The sequence below is a fragment of the Notamacropus eugenii genome, chromosome 3 (genome assembly GCF_028372415.1).
Source record: "Notamacropus eugenii isolate mMacEug1 chromosome 3, mMacEug1.pri_v2, whole genome shotgun sequence".
Lineage (NCBI taxonomy): Eukaryota > Metazoa > Chordata > Mammalia > Diprotodontia > Macropodidae > Notamacropus > Notamacropus eugenii.
The window spans coordinates 466,406,134-466,425,841 of record NC_092874.1 but is presented as its reverse complement, the minus strand read 5'-3'; the positions used below and the strand labels follow the sequence as shown (position 1 = coordinate 466,425,841).

Genomic DNA, 19,708 nt, shown 5'->3' with positions numbered 1-19,708 from the left:
CGTACAAAAAATATTTACAGCAGCTCTTTTTGCAAGTTGAGGGGATGCCCATTAATTGGGGAATGGATGAACAAGTTGCGGTATATGATTGTGATGGAACTCTACTGTGCTATAAAAAATGATGAACAAGATGGTTTCAGAAAAATTACATGAGTTGATGCAGCATGAAGTAGGCAGAACCAGGAGAACAGTGCAAGTAGTAATAGCAGTATTATATGGTGATTCACTGTGGATGACTTAGATATTCTTAGTAATACAAAGATCTAATAAAATTCCAAAGGACTTATGAGGAAAAATGGCATCCACCAGCAGGGAAAGAACTGATGGAATCTAAATGCAGATCAATAATCTACTTGTGTGTCTCTGTGTGCATTTTGTATGTTTTTCAGAACATGACTAATATGGAAATGTTTTGCATGGCTGCACATGCCATGTGCAATATCAAAATTGCTTGCCTTCTCAATGAAGGTGAAGGAGAAAGAGCTAATTTGGAACTCAAAATTAAAAAAAAAAAAGCTAAAAACTGTTTATACTTGTAATTGGAAAAAATATTTTTTTGTTCTGATTCTTCTTTTACAACATGACTAACATGGAAATATGTATAATATAATCATACATGTATTGTCTATATTAAGATTGCAGGCTGTCTTGGAGATGGGGGAGGGGGAAAATCTAAAACTCAAAATCTTATAAAAGTGAATGTTAAAAACTAAAAATAAAAAAAATGAAAAAAATAAATATTTTTAAGAAAGAAATTAAATATAAGTGTGCTCAGAAATTTTCCACTGGAAAACTCAAGAAAATCAAAGCGCTATCTAGAGGCTGGCATGGTTGCAAAGATGGCTCTTTCCATATGATGTATATACTCCTTAGCCTGGTTTTGAAAACAAAATGGCATCTGGGCTAAAATCTACAATGCTAAGTTCTGACAGTTTGATGGTTCACCTTGAAGAAGAAGGCAGATGCAGGAAAAGTTGGACACATTTTACAATAGAGAGTGAGATGGACTAAAAGTATACCTGAAATATAGGATCATAAAATTTGGAGCTGGGAGGTCATTTAGTTTAACTTTTTATTTTACAAATGTTCAGAGGGTATTCTGCCCAAGACTCCATAGGCAGTAAATGGTAGGACTTGGGATTCAAACCCAAACCCCACACTCTAGGGTTTCATGCTAACTCTTATGAGAGCCACAGAAGGAGTGCATTCGTGTGTATGTACAAAGAGGAAGAAATTCAAACTGAAAGCTGTTTTTAAAAATATTTTTTAAACTTGCTAGAACATAAGAGAGCCCCATGGGGTATTCAATGGTATTCAACATAAGTCTCCTTTACCCTTTATTTTTCCCTGAAGGAGAATTATATGGGGTGAAATTTCTTGAAGAAGCAGTCAGTTTATCTCCTCAAAACAGAAAAACTAATCAAGCATCGTCTGATTAATTAGAGACACTTTTTTTTTTTTTTTTTTGGCTATCAAGGCCTGGGGCTCTAATCAATTCAATCACCATGAAAAGAGACAATCTATGGCCTTCCAGATGAACAGAGTTGAATGTTAAACAGCAGAATGACGTGTACTGGCCACTCTCTAAAGCAACTGGAAACTAGCTATTTTCTCTGACTATTCCAAGGTAGGTTAATTTAATGTTACCGTTCTCTTTCATAACTGTTTCTTAAGGTGGATTACAAAGAAATGAATGCTTCCAACTTCTTTTCATTCTTTTTCCTAGCATTTTCATCAGGGTAAATGGCTTTTTGTCAAAATGCACAGGAAGTAGACCTCTCTCAAGGAGGGGCACTGATAGCAGCAACCCAGAAAGATCTTCTAAAGAGTGGTTCAAGAAATGCCACTGCTCCGTGGTTCCATTCAGTAGCTTCTAGTTGGCTCCAGAATTCTTGTGAAACAGTGAGGTAATGAAAGCCATATACAAAAATGAGAAAGACTCCATTTGCTTCTGCTAGTCTGAAGAGGTGGATGAAATAAATGTGAACCACCAAGTATTTACAATGTAGTTCATGTGAAAATTTAGACTGCTGACCTGCAGATAATACAAAAGACCAGACAGGACATGCCAGCGAGCCTCCCAGCAGTGCTCATCGCAGTTTAGCTGCTAAGCTGTGGTCACTGATGCCCACGGTTGCAAAGTGCCTCTTCTTGTCCACATTCCTTATGATTTACCTTCCCAGATTTCATATTGACTTTGCTTCCTCCCTCCCCATAAAGCCAGATCCTTGAGGGCAGGGACCATTTCATCTTTGTCTTTGGACCACTGGGGCTTAGCCAGAAGCAATGAATGAAGTCATTCTTTTCATCACAGACTCTTTGCCTTAGAGGTTGCAAAGCTTTCCCTTGGGAGCCTCTGTCTCAAGTTTCACAAAATCATTTCAAAATCCTGGATTTCCAGTAGGACTTCGTCCTTTTGAACTTTGCGACAAACAATACAAGGTTCTATAACTCTTCATAAAGAGGAAATTATTGAGATAAAATGGGGAAAAAATTCTGTCCCTGACTTAGCTTTCTTTAAGTCAACTCTGTATCATTACATTTGATTATATATTGTATATATACTCTATATCCCAGCCAAACTGACCTAGGGGCTGTTCTTTGAAATCAACTCTCCTTCTCCTGCTTCCAGGCCTCCCCACTTCCCCCCATCCTCCCTGCCCCCTTGCCTTCCTCCCTCCGCCACATCCTGGACTTCATGCTCCCTCTTCACCTCCACTTTCTGGAATCCCTCGATTCCTTCAGAGCTTGGCTCATGTTCTAAGTTCTACAGAAGCTTTTCCAAAGCCCTTAGTGCTCACCCTCTCTCCCTCTAATTACAATATACATACATACACATGCTATAATTAAATGTATATAATTACATATGTGTGTATACACACATGTATATACCTGTTTATGTGTAGAATTTCATCTCCTTGAAGGCTGAAATGCTTTGGATCTATCTTTCTCTCCTCCAGCTACTAACACCTACCAGGTGCAGGATAAATGGATGCTGCCTTTGCTGAGGAGGGTGCTCGCTCCCCTTCTCTTTCCTCTTCAAGCTAACACGGACATGGCTTCGAAAGACTTGTATTCTCGAGAGCAGGCTCTGGTTTTTGTTTTCTCTTTCTATTCCCCACTGGAATGACTGGAAATGACTGGATTAGGTGAGGGTGGATCTTCCAATGAAGACATTTGTTGGATATGTTATGGGGGAGAATATGGTTTGGACTAGAAAGACACCAAGGTCCTTCTCAAATGGAAATTCTGTGATCCTAAAAAGACCTACAGAGGCAAAGCTATTTCTCACCAGGGACTGATGGAACACTGAGGTCTTTATGACAAATTTCCTCAGATCCAGCAAGAAGAGCTCACATGTAAAAGATAGAGTTTCCAGAATATTTAGAGTTTTATAAATCTAGAGCTGTACAAGACCTCAGAGGTCACAGAGTACAACCCTCCCTGGTGGCCTTTTACAGATGAAGAGACACCACACCTCACCACAGAGGAGAAGTGACTTGCCTAAGGTCACCCTTGGTGTGAGTAGAAAGAACAGCTGGGTGTTCATTCTGGGCCCTCTATCTCCCAAGATTTTTTCCACCTTTCCCTGCAAGCTGCCTGTCTTCTCCCTGAGCATTCAAATAAACCAAAAGACTGAGGCATAATTATAAAACTGAATGGTAATCATTCTGATGATTAAATGAGTAGGAGTAACTCTGCAAATTACAGAAAAAAAGACCCAGTCTGAAGTAATTCCACAGTTGTGTATTTTAAGGATCACAGCACTGATGGTAATTTTTGGCAAGCCACCTGATGTAAGCCATGTCACATCAGGAACTGGAAACGTCAATGATTTTTCTAACTTTAAATATAGCTCATTACCTTACAGCTAGAATAAAAAGAACATGACATCCAAACTTTTTCTTTTTGAAAGAGCAATGTGACTCTGAGGTAGTTATATGGAAAAGAAAGGGCAGTCTGGGTTTAACTGAATGCTTTAATTTAAGTGTATGAGTTTGAAGAATGAAGCAGGGACAGCAATTTTACCATCAATGCTGACAAACTACAAAAAAAAAAACCACTCCACTTATGAACTGACTGGATTTTGTTTTCTACATGCACCCCCCTGCCCCAATTCAATAGTAAAATCAAAGTGTTATGAGAAAAGGAAAGTACTGCTATCTGAATGACAATTTAATTTTACCCAATATTGGCATGGATGCAAAAGAAAACAAAGCCCTGGAAAAAGTGACAAGCTCCTGAGCTGGGCTCATATTATTTCTCAGCTGTTGCATGATGTGATACTAATTGTAATGTTTTAGTTAATGAAAAATATTGTGACACAGTGATACTACTGAATATTGGGTAGTTTTCTTAAACTAGATATGAGGGTAAAAATCTTATTTGAACATACTAGTAGAATATAATTTCAGAATTTCATTAAGGACCAGGTCTTTCTGGTGTAGATAGTTTTTAAGCTGGGGTCTGTGAATTTGGTTTTAAAAAATATTTTGATGACATGATTGATTTCCAAATGACTGATTTCCTTTATAATCCTATATATTTTATTTCATGTACTTTAGAAAAGCAAACATTATTTAGAGAAGAGGTCTACAGGCTCTTCAAGACTTCCAAAGGGGTTCATGACATACAAAAAGGTTCAGAACTGCCGTTCTAATGAATAAGCTGGGAAGGACATCAGCTCGGCCAAGTCACAGATCACTATGGCCGCCACGGTCAGGGGTTCCTCCTGCCCTTCTTTTTTAACCACACTGATGCACTGTGTTTTTCTGGCTGCTGGGTAACTTGCTTGTAGAACATGTTTTACAGGAAGCTTACACTCCAAGATGTACCCACACAGAGCAATATACAAATACATGCAAACACATGCAAAGTAAACTAACTGAGAGATGCAGCATATACCCACATATAGGAAATGTTATGTATTTCTCCCATATCATTTAACTCTAATTTTTAGCACTGAAGTGTTTAGTGAGTTGGGTATAGAAAATAACAATAATAATGATGATGATATGACCATTATTGTTGCTGCTACTACTTTTAACTAAACCTTGTTTGGTTTTCCAAGCATTTTAATATATTTTCTATCTCGTGGTCTCATCACAACCCCATGGAGGAGGAAGGCGGAGCTCCACTCTACAAATGAGGAAGCTGGAGAGGCTAAAGGCCTCACCTAAATGGTTAAGAAGTGGCAAAATCAGACTGTGAGCCCAGAAATCTCCTTCTGTTAGTTCACATAAGTAATGTTAGAAGGGGGACATCACTAGAGTCATTCAATCAAGCAGGCATTTATTAAGCACCTGCTCTGGGTTGGTTCTGAGGTTATGAAGTTAAAAATGAAAGTTTCTGCCTTTGATGTTCTAAGCCTGGGGAACTGGGCTAGGGGCAGAGGGACCATGGAGACACTGGTTTCATGTGAGGGCTAGGGATGGAAACCAGACTTTAAGAGGTTGGACAGCAGGTGGTTTCCTTCCTCTTTTCCAGCTGAACTAAATGAAGGCTGACTATATCACTTTGAGACAATGGAAGCAGTTTCATGTGCATGTGCCCTAGGTATTTAAAACATTTACTACAAAAAACAGAAACCTAGGTAACGGAAGGCAAGCAGGAACATTTACCTTATTCAATTAGCAAGATCTACACATGGCCAAAGTACTTGTTGAACATACAAAAGGCCATGAAGTTTGTTATATCAGTAAGCACCCCAATATACATGGGGGGGCTGCTATCACAGGTTCTTAGATCTGCATTTATAAAAGGAAAGGCAACTTTTGAGGGGTCAACAAGCACATGTATTATTCACTTAGTTCAGGGGACAAAGTCAGCACCCTGAACTTCAAAGAAAATACAGAGAAATCAAAGGTCAACAGACATGCTTCCAAATGCCTGAGAGATCAACAGACAGAACCAATTGTCTGACCATAGTTACCAGAGAGGAAAGCACCAACATCTGGATTTTCAAAGGGAGGAGGGGCTTTTTAGAGGCTTCCCAGAATCTCCTCTGGCAGAACAAACACTTCCAGTCAGTAAACCCCAATGTAAAACCTCACCCTCAGAATATTTATACATTTTTTACAGCCAGAGGGTATCACAACCCTTGAGAACCAGTGCCTCATTAGAAACTTAACAAAAGGTGTGGGTCTTCCTACAAATTTTCCCCAATCAAACTCCCCTTAATGGACAGGCCCATTAATGGGTGGGGAAGATCTTTAATCACATTAAAATAATTAACAATACAAATACATATACTGTTTTTAGTTAAAGAAACTCTTGCTTCTGTACTTTACTCCGAGTAAAGACTCTTAGTTGATAAAGGTAAGATTCAATCAGAGGCACTTGATTACACTAAAACAAAAACAGCAAAATATCCTACTTTTGCTTGCCATCACAGTTCCTCCCACTGCTGTGACACATGCTGGAGGACAAGGAGGGAAGTATAAGTATAGCTGGTTGGTGGCTGTTGTCCTTCATATTCAAAAAGGACCAAAATAACATCACCATGATTTCATTGTGTTTAACTGTGGCTGATCAGACCATTACGAGCTCAGAATGCTCTACCACGGGTTGGGCACAGATAGTATCGGCAAATATCAAACATGGATTAGTTTATGGAGAAAAATCAAACCTCAAGTTCTAATTAGAATGCTAGTGTGAGGATGTCACTCTGGTAGCTAGATGGAGCAAGAGATGGAGCACTGGGCCTGAAATCAGAAAGACTCATCTTTCTAGTTCAAATCTGGCCTCAGACACTTACTATCTGTATGACCTTGCGCAAGTCACTTAACCCTGTGTGCTTCAGTTTCTTCATCTGTAAAAGGAAATGGCAAACCACTTAAGTGTCTTTGCCAAGAAAACCCCAAATGGGGTCATGGAGAGTGAGACACAACTGAAATGAATGAAAAAAGTGAGTATCTTTGCAACAGTGAATCCCAGGTAGAGTCCCCTCAGTTCATGGAAGTGATGGCTAGACTAGCTGACAGTAATGGGACAGTAAAGTAAAGGATCCTGATGTGAAAAGACCTGCAGTTTCTATCTTCAGTTGACTGAGGAAAGAGGGGGTACTTGTGATGTGAAACGAGAAGGGGACAGACATTCTTTCATAGAGTGCTTTAAGTTTTGCAAAGCACTTTGCAAATATTCTCACTTTATTTTCACAACAGCTCTGGGAGATTGGTGCTATTATTACCCCCATTTTACAGTGGAGGAAACTGAGGCAGAAGAAGTTAAATCACTCTTCTAGAGTCACACAGCTAGTAATGATCTGAGTCTAGATTCAAATCAGGTGTTCCTGACTCAATGATCAGCTGCTTTTGTGGATAACTGTCTATTTCTTAACCCCAGGAGACACAGCTTTTTAGAAGACCATATTTCCACTCACATAACTTGCTGAATCAAAACTGCCAAATTGACATTCTTCAAGGCCAGGTCTGATCCAACCCCTGCCCTCCTCAAGCAGCTCTGGTGGTTCTCTAAACCTTCTAGGCTAAAAAATACAAATGCAGACTGTGGCATCTGAAGCCCTTCCTGATCTACCTCCAACTTCTCTTTCTGGACTCCCCTCATTCAACTCTCCCTCCCAAACAAATCAAATTGATTTTTGTTCCCCATACAGGGTATTGCCTCAGTTCCATCTCTGACTTTGCACAGGCTGTTTGTCACGTCTGCATGGACGGCCTCCTCATCTCCACCTCACAGAATTCCTCAGCCTCCTTCAAAGCACAACTGAGGTTCCTTCTCAATTTAGATCTATGATCCTATGAAATTTTAAAAAAATACTTCCCCCCAACAAGGGTAACAAAACATAACTCAGTTCACTAATGTCAACACATCAGCTAAAAACAAAGAAAGAAAATCCATCAAAAATTTTATTGGTTCTTTCAAAATTTCTGACCATAAGTCTGACAAAACTGAGAGCAAATTAGCCAGAGAAGCACATGTTGGTATGTGAGATTCAGCAGAAAGAAACAAGGTGGGCAGTTAGATTTTAATTGGATAGCACCCTGATGGTTATTTGATTCCTACTTCAAATTTAACATAGCTTTTCTTATTAAATGCCTGGTCTCTGAAAGATATTATGCAAAAAGTGCTAGGCTTACAGAGAGGAGGACAAAGATCATGGCTACCCTTAAAGGGTCCATGGCATTCTAAGGAGGGAGATTTAGTAGAGGCGTATGGAGAGCTGTGTGTGGTCCTCTTCATGTGAACATTTTGACTGACCCTTTGTCTTCCCATCATAATAGTTTCCCATCCTCCCCTGTGACACAGGAAAGTCAGCAATGTCCCTATTTGACAATGTAAAGAATACTGTGGTCTATAAGCACTGTGCCTTTCTACTGGAAGGGTAAAAAAGATATGCATGCACTCTGGCAGTGCATGGCATTAGGGAGCCTAGGAAGGGCTGCCTGAGGGTGCTGTGCAGTCCAGAAGGAGGGGGTTGATGGTTTGGCCTCAGTCAGGCAGTGTTTGCAGTATTGTTTAGTTATAAATGCCATGTTTTAGGAGAAATGCTGACAAACTGGAGTGAGTTCAGTGGAGGGTGAGCCATACCAAGGTCTATGTGGCTGAAGGAAGTAGCATTATTTATAATGGAGAAGACTTGGGGGATAAGGTAGCTGTATCTACATCTAGGATTTGACGGGCCACCCACTAGAAGAACTAAATTGCTCCTGCTTGGTCAGAAAGGGAACAACTAGCAAAAGATGGGTAAAAGTTATAGAAGGCAATTCAGGCTTGATGTAAGGGAAATCTTTCCAATGATAGGACTCAAATCGAGTCAGTAAGAATCTATTAGATGCCCATTCTGTACCAGGCACTGTGCTAAGTGCTAGGGATACAAAAAAGACAAAAGACAGTCCCTGTCATTAAGGAGCTCACAACTGAATGAGGAGGCAACATGCAAACAACTGTACAAATAAGATGTGTAAGTATTAGAGGGCTTCTCGTAGCTTCTTGCAGAAAGCAGAATTTTAGCTGTGATTTGAAGGAAGGCAGGAGGTGAGAGGAGGAGGGAGAGCACTCCAGGTATGGGGAAGAACCAGTGAAAGTTTATGATGCCAGAAGATGGAGAATTTTGTCCTCGACCAGAGAAAGAATAAGGCTCATGGAATACATGGAAGGGAGTAAGGTACAAAAGTCTGGAAAGCAGGAAAAGGCTTTAAATGGCAAACAGGATTTTCTATTTGAACCTAGAAGGGATAGGGAGTCACTGGAGTTTATTGGGGAGGACCATGTGACAGCTGAGTAGAGGATGAACCAAGTACAAAGGAACTAAGGCCACAGTGATGGTCTAGGCCTGGGGTGATGAGGTTCTGCACCAGGCTGGTGCAAGTGTCAGAGGAGAGAAGGGACGTTTACAAGAGGTGTTGCCAAGATAGAATCAAGAGGCCTTGGCAACAGATTGGATGGGGGGAGTGAGTGTGAGGAGTAGAGGCTGACACTTTGGTTTAGACCTGGGGGAGGGGATTAGCAGGGAAGGAAACAGGGAAGTTGAAAAGAGGGGAGAGTTTAGGAGGGAAACTAGAACTGTCAAAAAATGCGACTGGCTGCCCTGGCAGGTACTGAGTTCCCCTTCCTGGGAGAGTGTCAAGGAAAGATAGCAACTTGTTAGCAATGGAATTAGAGGGAGATTTGCTCAGGTTTTGATTGCATTAGATGGCACCTTTAGACCCTTTTAAGGGTGATACTCTGTGATCTTATATCTTCATCTTAAAGCCTATTTCTTTACCCAAAGACCTGCATATGAATGCACTGAGGGAGACAGAAACAAATAGAACCTGCTGAGCCCTTGGGTTAAATTTCACTTGGATGTAAAACATGACTGCCTGGAACCTAAGTATGCTTTGTGTTAGGAGAAGTTTGGAGGCCGGATGAGTTCCAATGGATTGTATTTACTTACTTGCGTTTGGAGTCTATCAAAGTGCTTCAAAAGGGAGAGTAATCTTTGCTTCTAAGGTTTATTGTATCTTATGTAAAACTATCAGAAGCTGAGTGAGAGGGTTAGTCAATACAAAATAACCTAAGCCTCATATTAAAATCTTTATATGAACTTGGTTGTATAGTTAGACAGTTTATATGCAACAGAGATTTTATTCTGGACACTTGGCAATGCTGTAAACATCCATGTCACTTTATGTAATTGAAACCATTTTACACAAATTATAATTTTTAATTTATTTGAAAAATACAGTAGGCTTTGCTTTGATGTCTATCAGTAAAAAAATGACAACAATAACACCACACACATTAAAAAACCAAGGTTTTCTACAGAATTTTTAAGTTCATCTTTTTGTATCCCAAGAATCCAGGGTCTTGGATTCGAATGGGAATCCAGAATTATCTCACTTGCCTTTCTTTCCATTATATAATTCAGTCATTTGACTCTCAAATAGTCCATGGCTTCTAATGACACAAATTCAAATATATGAACCATTCTTAGATATACAACAATATTTCCAAGTATAAAAAGTGCGCTGGAAATGTGAAGATAATTCAGCAGCACTGACAGTGGATTTTCACTGAGAAAATGGTTTGGGTTTTATGTAAACTCTAAATGGAAGGTCACAATTTCTGTTGAAAAAATGTAATCTTCTGAAGAAATAGATGTGACATTATTATGCAAAACCCATGAATTAAAATCTGCATTTTCAATACTAGCTTTAGAAAAGATCCTGACTATAAAGCTTTCTAAAGATTTCGGCAATGTCATTGTTTCTGGTATTTCAGACAGTACTGTTTACTGATTTGAAAGTGAAGTATTTTAAGAAGGATATCAAAATTATTTTAAGGTCAAACTGGCAATATGTTGATTATTAAAAAATGCAAGGCAAGTGCTTTATTACATTACACTCTGAGAGTGTTATTGTAGTTTAAAAATATCATTAAATCTGCACAAACCAACACTTATCATTTCCTGCCCATTTTTCACACTGAGCTGCATTCTGACTATGAGTAATCTGTTAATCTGTTCTTTGCCACACAATCCGTCAAAGTGACAGATTCATTCCATCCCTAATACATAATATCTTCATTTACTGTATGCCTTGGTGCGACTTTCTTTTTGCCAGCATTGAGATTTGGAAAATCGCAAATTTATAGAATGTCACTTGGGTTCTTACTTGTTCCCATCCCTTTCATTATTCTAGCAATAAAAATAAAACTTCCCCTCCCCGCCCCGGACTTCTAATGTAAATTAATTGTACTTTGCAAAGTAAGCTAATTTCAGGTTTTAGCAAACCTCGTTACAGAGGTCAAAAAAAGGGCAATGATAAAACATGGAGAGAATACACCAGTCCTGGAGTCCAAACACTAAATATAATAGTTTTCTGCCAATGTCTGTGGCGAATGAATAGATTTTTCTCAGCCTCTAGCAGGGAAGAAGATATCATTTCATTAAGCTGTATAAAGATGAATTGCACTAAAAGGGGGTAAGATAAAATTTTAGTTGGCAGACAATTCTTTTCTAATGACAGGCAGGTGCTGCTTTCCTTTTAAAGTTGACTTTCTTTTCATTGTAGGGCTGATGAGATACCCAGATTGTAGGTTTTTGTGGCCCACTATTGAGTGGGCCAATTGAAAAAAAGCTGGAAAGTGTTTTATTACCTAATTTAACAGAAAATATTAAACCCTTCTCTACCTTAATTGCTTTGATTCATATGTTTATAAGTCTATTAGTTTGGCAAATAAACTGCATTAAGGACTTTGAGAAAGGAGGGGAGCTCTTCTGCAAAATTCCAGTTCATTCCCATTCAAAGCCCATCACATAAAGGATAATGAAGCTTATCAGTTATAAACCATCACTAGGCTTTCCTGTTCTTCTGGTCCAAATACTTATGTACTTAGGCAAAGTGTCCATCAGCTTGCTGGGTGGTTTTGTTTTTTTTTTTAACCTCAAGCTTATCAAATGCAATGAGGTCATTTATTTTGGGCACAGTCTTTCACAAAATACCTGAAGTTAATTTCTAACTAGTCTTATTCAGCACCATCCTATTTTCTTTACACATGCGATGCCCAACAACCTTCCACTGCCTGGAGCTGCAGATTCTGGCAGGTTTGTCTTAATAGATGGCTAGGAGAAAAGCAGTTTTTTTAAATGAATAGACAGGGAAGAATCACTAGAGCTATGATAAGATTATGGTTAATACAATTAAATCTTTTAAAAGTTGTTTGCCTTTCCTTTAATAAGATATGGGTAACAGTATATCTGTTACTCTGAAAAGATTTAGTTTAGCCTTCAAACTGATATTCTTCAAACGTATATCAGATTTCCTTCTCCATCATCTCTAAAAGAAAAACTCCCAATCCGGTTCTGAACCACATCTCCAGTTTTATTTTTGAGGTCTTCCTGTCGCAGACTCCACTGCACTGTTCTTACCTGGCCAGCTGTTTTCTGAGTCAGGCATCTGGGTTCCTGCCTTCAGGCCTTTGTACAAGTAAGTGGCTTCTGGCACTCCTTTCCTACCTCCTACTCCCCCAATCCCTGGCTCTGCCCCCTCCTTCCTGCCCTAGGCGTCTTGTAAGCCATGGATTATAGAATGTAGAGAGATGGGCAGGTAAATATTGTTAAGGATTGTTAATGGGTCCCCTGAACTTATCTTTTGGAGTTGCCATGTTTTCCTGAAACACTGGATCCAGAGCATGCAGGAGGCCCTGAATGCTTCAAGGACAAAGCATTCACTCTCCTCCCTCCCCAGCTAACATAATTAGTGGTTTGCATCCCAAGCTGGATGAAAGTATAGGGGAAAAAATGTAAACTTTTTATAAAGATGGCGGAATCCGCAATTAGACACTGGCATTGACATTTTGCTTTGCACTCTCTAGTTCCAATCATATTTCAATAGCTCAGATTCCCTTTGAAGACCTCTGTATTTTCTTTATGCAATAATCAGGACGGTTCTGTAACGGAGTTTATTAGGACTTGCCAGACTGTCCAGGGGCCACAACACAATACGGTTCAGAAGGCCTGGTTCAAGACAAGACTGTGTAAACCCAAGCCATGGCTGTGCGTTGCGTCTGGACCAGGAGCCATTGAACTCTGCTTCTTCCCCAGAGCTTCCTCCAGGCCCTCTTCTCAGTAACAACTCAGGAATTCCCTGGCTTCCTTCAAAGCACTATTCTGGAGTCAGACAGAAGGTCCTCCTAGAGAAGGTCTTTGCCAATCTTCTCCCCATCCCCCTTAGCTTCTTTCCCTCTAGAAACTACTCCCTTATTTTCCTACACACTTTGTAATTATTTCTCTGTGCATACATGTGTTGGGACATTTGCTTCCTGCTTCTTGACAGTGTGGACTATTTTGTTCTTGAATTCTTAGTGCCTGTCACATGGCATAGTAAGGATTCATGTTAGCTCGTTTGCACTGAATACCTTCACTGATTGTTTTTTAAATATGTATGATAATAGCAAACTACACAGCCCATAGATAGTGTGGAATAAAGGTGGAGCATGGGCTTGGACTGGATATAGCAGAAGACCAGACTGGGACTTCACTAGACAAGAAGAAACTATCCCTGGGTAACTAAGGCCTGAGAATATTTTGAAACCAGCAAGAGATCCTGGGTGAGCAAGAAAAGAAGATTAGAATCCAGCAGAATGAAAAAGGCAAGTTCTTCAGAGCTTCCAGATGAAGTCAGATCAATAAGAAACCTCTTTCAGAAAAGGGATTGCCCAAGAATCATGAGGAACTTCTCTGAGACTTGAAAAGGCCTGAAGTTGAACTGGCCTGAAGCATGGGCAAGGAGTGCTTTGTTAGCACTCCAAGGCATCTCTGTCAGGTTGCAGACAATCTTGGAGAAGGGAAATGACAGGCATAGTACAGAAAAAAGTGATGCACATTAGCAAAGTTAAAAAATGTGTTTCATTCCTGTACACTTACGCTCTTAAAGAAGAAAATGACTTCTTGGTGGTCTGCCCCCACCTGTTGACTTTCGCTTCAACTGATTCCCCCCAGCGTCCTCTGGGATCGCAGGCATGTCTTGATTCAAATCACATGTGAAAATGCAAATTCCAAACAAACCTCTCTCATTCCACAAAATTCACTTTAATGATAGAAGATGCAGTTTTGCTGAGTTTGGCTCCATTACATTATAGCTATTGTGGCAGCAAAGGGACAAAAAAACCCCTCTATAAAATCTTCCCCAAATAAGAATAACTTAAATTGAAATCTGTGTAATCAAAACTACATCACTAGTTGCATCTGTTCAGAGGCTTAGGTAAAAAATTTCCTCAAAGGGTCTCACCGACTGAATTCCATTTGATGACTGCAGGGCCCCAAGCCCTTGGTCTGTGGTGAAGAGTTCTAACTTAACATTTGGCACCTGTTCAAACCATCCAATCCAATCCAGTCTGATCCAGCCCAATCACTCTGATCTAATCTAGTGCAATCCAATCTCATCCCATCCCATCCCATCCCATCCCATCCCATCCCATCCCATCCCATCTCATCTGATCTAACCTAGCCTAATCCAATCCAGTTTGACTAGCAATTGTTAAATACCCACTGTGGGCAAGACTAGTAGGCTAGGTCTTAGAAAACAAAGAAGAAACTGATCTAAGGCCCTGCCTTCAAGCACTGGGCATTTTACCGGCTGTAACTGAGATTCAGAAAAAAGACAACCTATGTAATGTATTTTAAAAAAAATCTGTCCTGATGACTTAATGAAAACTTCTTATTATACTATGGTCTGCAAGAATTATGTATATAATATGCTCTTAAAAGACAGGTTGGTGCCATGGGAGATTGAGTAACAAACTTGGAGTCAGAAAGACCTAAATATATCCTGCCTTGGGCCTTTATTGGCTGTGCAGTCCTGTTCAAGTCACTTTACCTTTCTCAGCCTCAATTTCCTCCTTTGTAAAATGGGGCTAATAACAGCACCTACTTCCAGGGATGTTGTAGGGATCAAATGAGATAATCTCGGAAGCACTTTATAAGCCACAAATTGCTATAGAAATGTTAGCTATTGTTATTAATAAAATTTTGGCAGATTAAAATGAATTAAAATCTTGTACTTGTTAATGAGTGCTACTTTTGAAGCTACTCAGAACAGAAGGTAACCGTTAAAACATGAAATGCATATAAAACTTAATAATGGCTTTAAAATACATTTTCTTTGATACATTTTCTTTCTGTTTGGAAAAAATATTAACCAATAGAAAGGAAAGACATAAAATTTACTCCATTTGGAAATTCCCCAAGCCTGCAGAGAAGAGAAAAACGATGACAATAAGATCGGTTGGATGTAATCCATGTAGGGGCCGAGGAGAAGAGCGCTGGCTTCAGTCAGCCTGTGCTGAGCTGGGGAAGCAGGGTCAGCGCGTATTAATCATTTGTCAAAGACTGGAGGCCTTTATCGGCCAATTATAGATAGAAATACGTTTATAGCACATAAACATGGGACAGAGCTACCAAGAATTCCAGCCCTAACACAACCAACAGTGACATTTTTAGAACAGAGATAAGAAATGCATTTTTTTTTTAAAGGCTGTGCTATCTACTTCTGCTTGGGTATTTTAGAGTTATTTTACAAAATTTTTATTTGTTAAACTACTTAGATATTTCCCCCCAGAAACTTAGCAAGCCTCTCACTACTCTTACTCCCAATTTATCTAAGCTGAAGCAAGAACAGCAAATGTCATCATACTCTGAAAGAAGGCCCTGATTATGGGCTCCATCTCTAGGAGCCGCTGCCCAGAAGGGAATCATGGCTTATTTTGTAAAATCAAGGACTAAGCAAAAATATCCTTGACTGTTTGGAGGACTCTAAACAAACATATAAATAAATGTGCCTGCTGCTCTGAGAACACAGCAAAGCCTAGAATACCAGGAAAAGGCATTTGAAAATAAACTGCTATCCTGAACAAGGCATCCATTTTGCTTGGTTTGGCAGAATGTCTGAGTCTAGGGAGGCAGCATTTCTCTGTGTGGAGGATGGTGGCATTGCCTCCCTGACCCACTCTCTCCAAATGTCTGGGGCTGCAAGAGACATTTCTGGATCTAGTCAAGGCCACTGCCGTTCTAAGAGGCAGTGCCATTTGTAACGTGACAGTGTGGACACCCAGGGCTTGAGATCCTGTTTGGTCCCTAGGGCCACACTGTTGGAACAGAGACACCCAACTCTAACAAGATGGATGTCCAACTTCCCTGCTCCATCTCTTCTACTTCCTTGTATTCTCTTCTTGCCTGTATCACCTGATTCCTGCTCTGGGCTTAACAACTCTAATCATATAGTACAGGGTAATAAATGAGAAACAAGTAAATAACTGAATGAAGAAATAAATAAAAGCAAGTTAACAACTACAGAGCACCTACTATGTGCCAGGCACTGTGCTAAATGCTTTATAAGAATTTCATCTGATCTTCACAACAAGCCTGTGAGGTTATCATCCCAATTTTATAGATGAGGAAACTGAAGCAGACAGAAGCTGAGTGACTTGCCCAGCTAGGAAGTGTCTGAGGCTGGATCTGAACTCAGGTCTTCCTGATTCCAGGCCCCACGTTCTATGTACTGTGGCCCCTACTTAGGTTCTTGTTTGATGGATTTCATTCACGTTCTCCAGTACTCCACTGGCTGTGGGATCTCACTGATTTGGGAGTCCCCTCAAAAAGTGGAGATCGCAGGGAGACTGATCATGTCCAGGTCCACACACAAGTACTGTGGGTGAGCAATGTCTATCAAACGCGCTGGAGGTCTCACTCCACTTCTCCTGACCCGATGACAAGGATACTAGTTCAACACTCTGGTCGTCCATCTGCTGTTAGCGCTTGTACATGGCTGACCAATCCATCAACAAGCATTTATTAGGTGCTGCCTGTGTGCCAGGCCCTGGTGTACAAAGGGCAAAAGCCAAGGTCTGAATTAGACAACTTTTAAATAAATAAACTTTCAATACTTCCAGCTACACAAGTTACTCAACAAGGCGAGTTTCCTAATATGAGACAAGAAGGCTGAGATATTAATGTTTGCTAACACTCTACTTAATGGCTACCCTCAACAAGTTTACATTCTGAGGGGAGACATCTGTCTTCTCTTTCCATCATTCACTTTCCTGATGATATCTGTTACATCTGCGTGGTTTTCATCTCAGAACTCAGATACGGAGGCAGCTCCTTCAGGTCATCAACTTTGTGGATGATGGGAAAAACACACTTCAGCCATGAGCCACGTTGGATCACTGCGTACATGGGCCTTTGTTTCCTCAATGATAGCTGCTTCTCCCTCACAAGAAAGGTACAGTCAACTCCATTGCTTCCATTATAACCAAATATCAAATTTGAAGAAGTAGAAAGTGTACAAGTTTCATACAGAGACTCATGTTTCTTCCTCTTGAGGCCTAAGATGCTGATCTTTCAGGATGGAGTCCAAGACTCATCCTGGAAAGGCAACTGAGTTAAGTGCGTAGAATGATAGGCTCCTACTTTTATGGCTCCTTCAGAGTTCTTTTATTTTTTCCATTTTAATTATCTGTATCCTTTAAAGTATGTTCTTTACTCTGGGGTATAATAGCCCAGGATATAGTTGGTAAGATATAAAATAAATAAATGTCAAGACATGAGGCATGGCTTTCAATTATAAGTTATAAATTTTTTTTAACAAGATACGATTTCTCCAATTTTTATATGATGATACATGCTGACCTCATAATTTTATCACCTTTTATATTTATGGCCCAATAATGCCTTCTTGGTAAATCACAAAGGCTGCTGAATTTATGGCACAACAGCCTGATAGGTAATTTACCGATTCTCTGATTGACTGTAAAACAATTTTCTAGGGGAACTGGTGGATAACATAATGGCAAATTAAGTTGACTGCTTTTTTTTTCTTTCTGAAGAAATTTGACTTTTAATTTCAATAAATGAAAATGTAAATGACCTTTTCTGAGTGATATAAAGCATGTGATCTATTTTGCTGATGAGGCCCTTCACCATTCTGACTATCCTCTTCTGGGTCCTTTCCAAAGGGGGTACGCAGGGCTAAGTATAGTCCTCAGGCATGGTCTGACCAGGGCAGAGGGCCATAGGATCCCAGAACCTGCCTATTCCTGGAAGATGTGCCTCTGTTCAGATGGCTTCAGAGGGCATAAGCATTTTTAGGAGCCAAGTCAGGCTGCTGTCCAAGGAAGCTTGCTGGCCTCTGAAACTCTTCCACATCTTTTCCAGGTACCTATAATTACCTCCCCTTCCCAATCTTGTACCTGCAGAGCTATTTTCTGGAACACAAGTATACTATCTTACATTAAATTTTTATGCAGAAAGTATTTTCAGTTTAAATTTAAAAGAATTTAAATACAGAAGGTTCCTCGCCACAAATGAGGAACATCCACAAAAGAAAATATGACGTCTGATTATAAAGTAATGAGATTATTTTGTGTCTTATTTGGATGCTCAGCCTTATTACTTTATTTGATGCTTCAGCTAGCACAGCGGCTCTAAGCAGACAGCAACAGAGGTTGGGGGGGGAGCCTTTGAGAGCATCTTAAGCCCCTTGATTTACATGGAAAGAAATAAATCTCCAAAGACAGTACTGATTGGCCCAAAGCTTCCCTGCTACCTAGTGGTGCAGGGAAGCCCAGAAGCTGGGCTCCAACGCACTTTGGTGCTCATCCAAGGCTCCTTCCCCCACATCACACTGCTCCTCCCTTGTATTCCAATGTTATTAACTGAGGGTCTATGCTCTTTGGGAGGAAGGGTGGTTTACTCTTGCATCATCTAGAAAAATGAGGTGTTGCTCAGAAAATCCATTTGTTTTTCTGGTTTTAACTTGCAAGGGGGGAATTCTTTGTCTGGGAACTCCTTTCCCCAATGGAGACCGGCACTTCCCATGTAACTTGGAGTCTCACAGTTGTCTGGATGTGCTAGGTTTCACTAGGTTCGTAAAGCATCAAGTCCTGATTCCAAGGGTGCTCCTCTACCCTTTCTGTGCTGCTACCTCTAAGAAATGAATGAAATAAACAAATTGGCAGGAAAAAACATTTATTCTAAAGAAATCAAATTGCCTTGAAGTCCTTCAGAAACGGCTATTTATAAGGAAAGGACAATGTTGGCAGACACTAATTTCATAGCCTTTTCATCTATTGATTATATTAGATAAGTTTATGGATCTTATTAATAAGTAAGACAAATAGCTTTGTTGAGTAACTTGTGTAACTGAAAGTAAAACAAATTCATTTATCTGTAAGTGTCTAATTTAGACTGTGCTTTCTCCAAGTTGTCTGGTCCTTTCTTGCTGTGGGACTTCTCTGCTCTGAGTAGAATGTGGAATATGGGAACAATAATACTTGCAATGCTGTCAAAGCACTTTGTAAACTTGAAAACAGTATGTCCATGTAAGTCATGAATAATAACGATGATGAGGTTTTATTAAATTATTCAATGTTCCCTTATAAATCTGAGGTTTTAAAAATATTCGAACCCAAGAAATTCTGAAACGTGAAATGATTATCTAAATTCACAGAAGTAAATGTTAAATGCTTTAAAGTTATAGAAAAAGTCTTAAAATATAATGATTATCATTTGCCAGTTAAAAATAAAAGTTGTGATTAGCATTTATTCTTAAGATAAACAGACAGGACAAAACCCAAGTCAATCCTCTAAGGAGTTTACACTCTCCTCTCTAAGACAGCTGATGATTGCTTACCGAGGGTTCGAAGGAGAAGGAGGATCCATTTCTTTTTGATAGTGACGTCCTTGATTGACAGGCTGCAAAACATA

General features: G+C 39.8%; 1 protein-coding gene across 10 annotated transcripts in view; it reads right to left on the bottom strand.

Annotated features, from left to right (window-relative positions):
• CFAP20DC (CFAP20 domain containing) overlaps positions 1-19,708 on the bottom strand; it is a 215,152-nt gene that overhangs the window by 25,885 nt on the left and 169,559 nt on the right. For 8 of the 10 annotated variants that reach the window (XM_072598796.1, XM_072598803.1, XM_072598804.1 and 5 more), the window contains one exon: positions 19,635-19,696. In XM_072598796.1, coding sequence (XP_072454897.1) covers positions 19,635-19,696 — 62 coding nt within the window. Of the gene's footprint in view, positions 1-13,851; positions 13,970-16,733; positions 16,821-19,634; positions 19,697-19,708 lie in introns of those variants that run through there. The other 2 variants (XM_072598798.1, XM_072598801.1) reach the window with 2 other exon arrangements.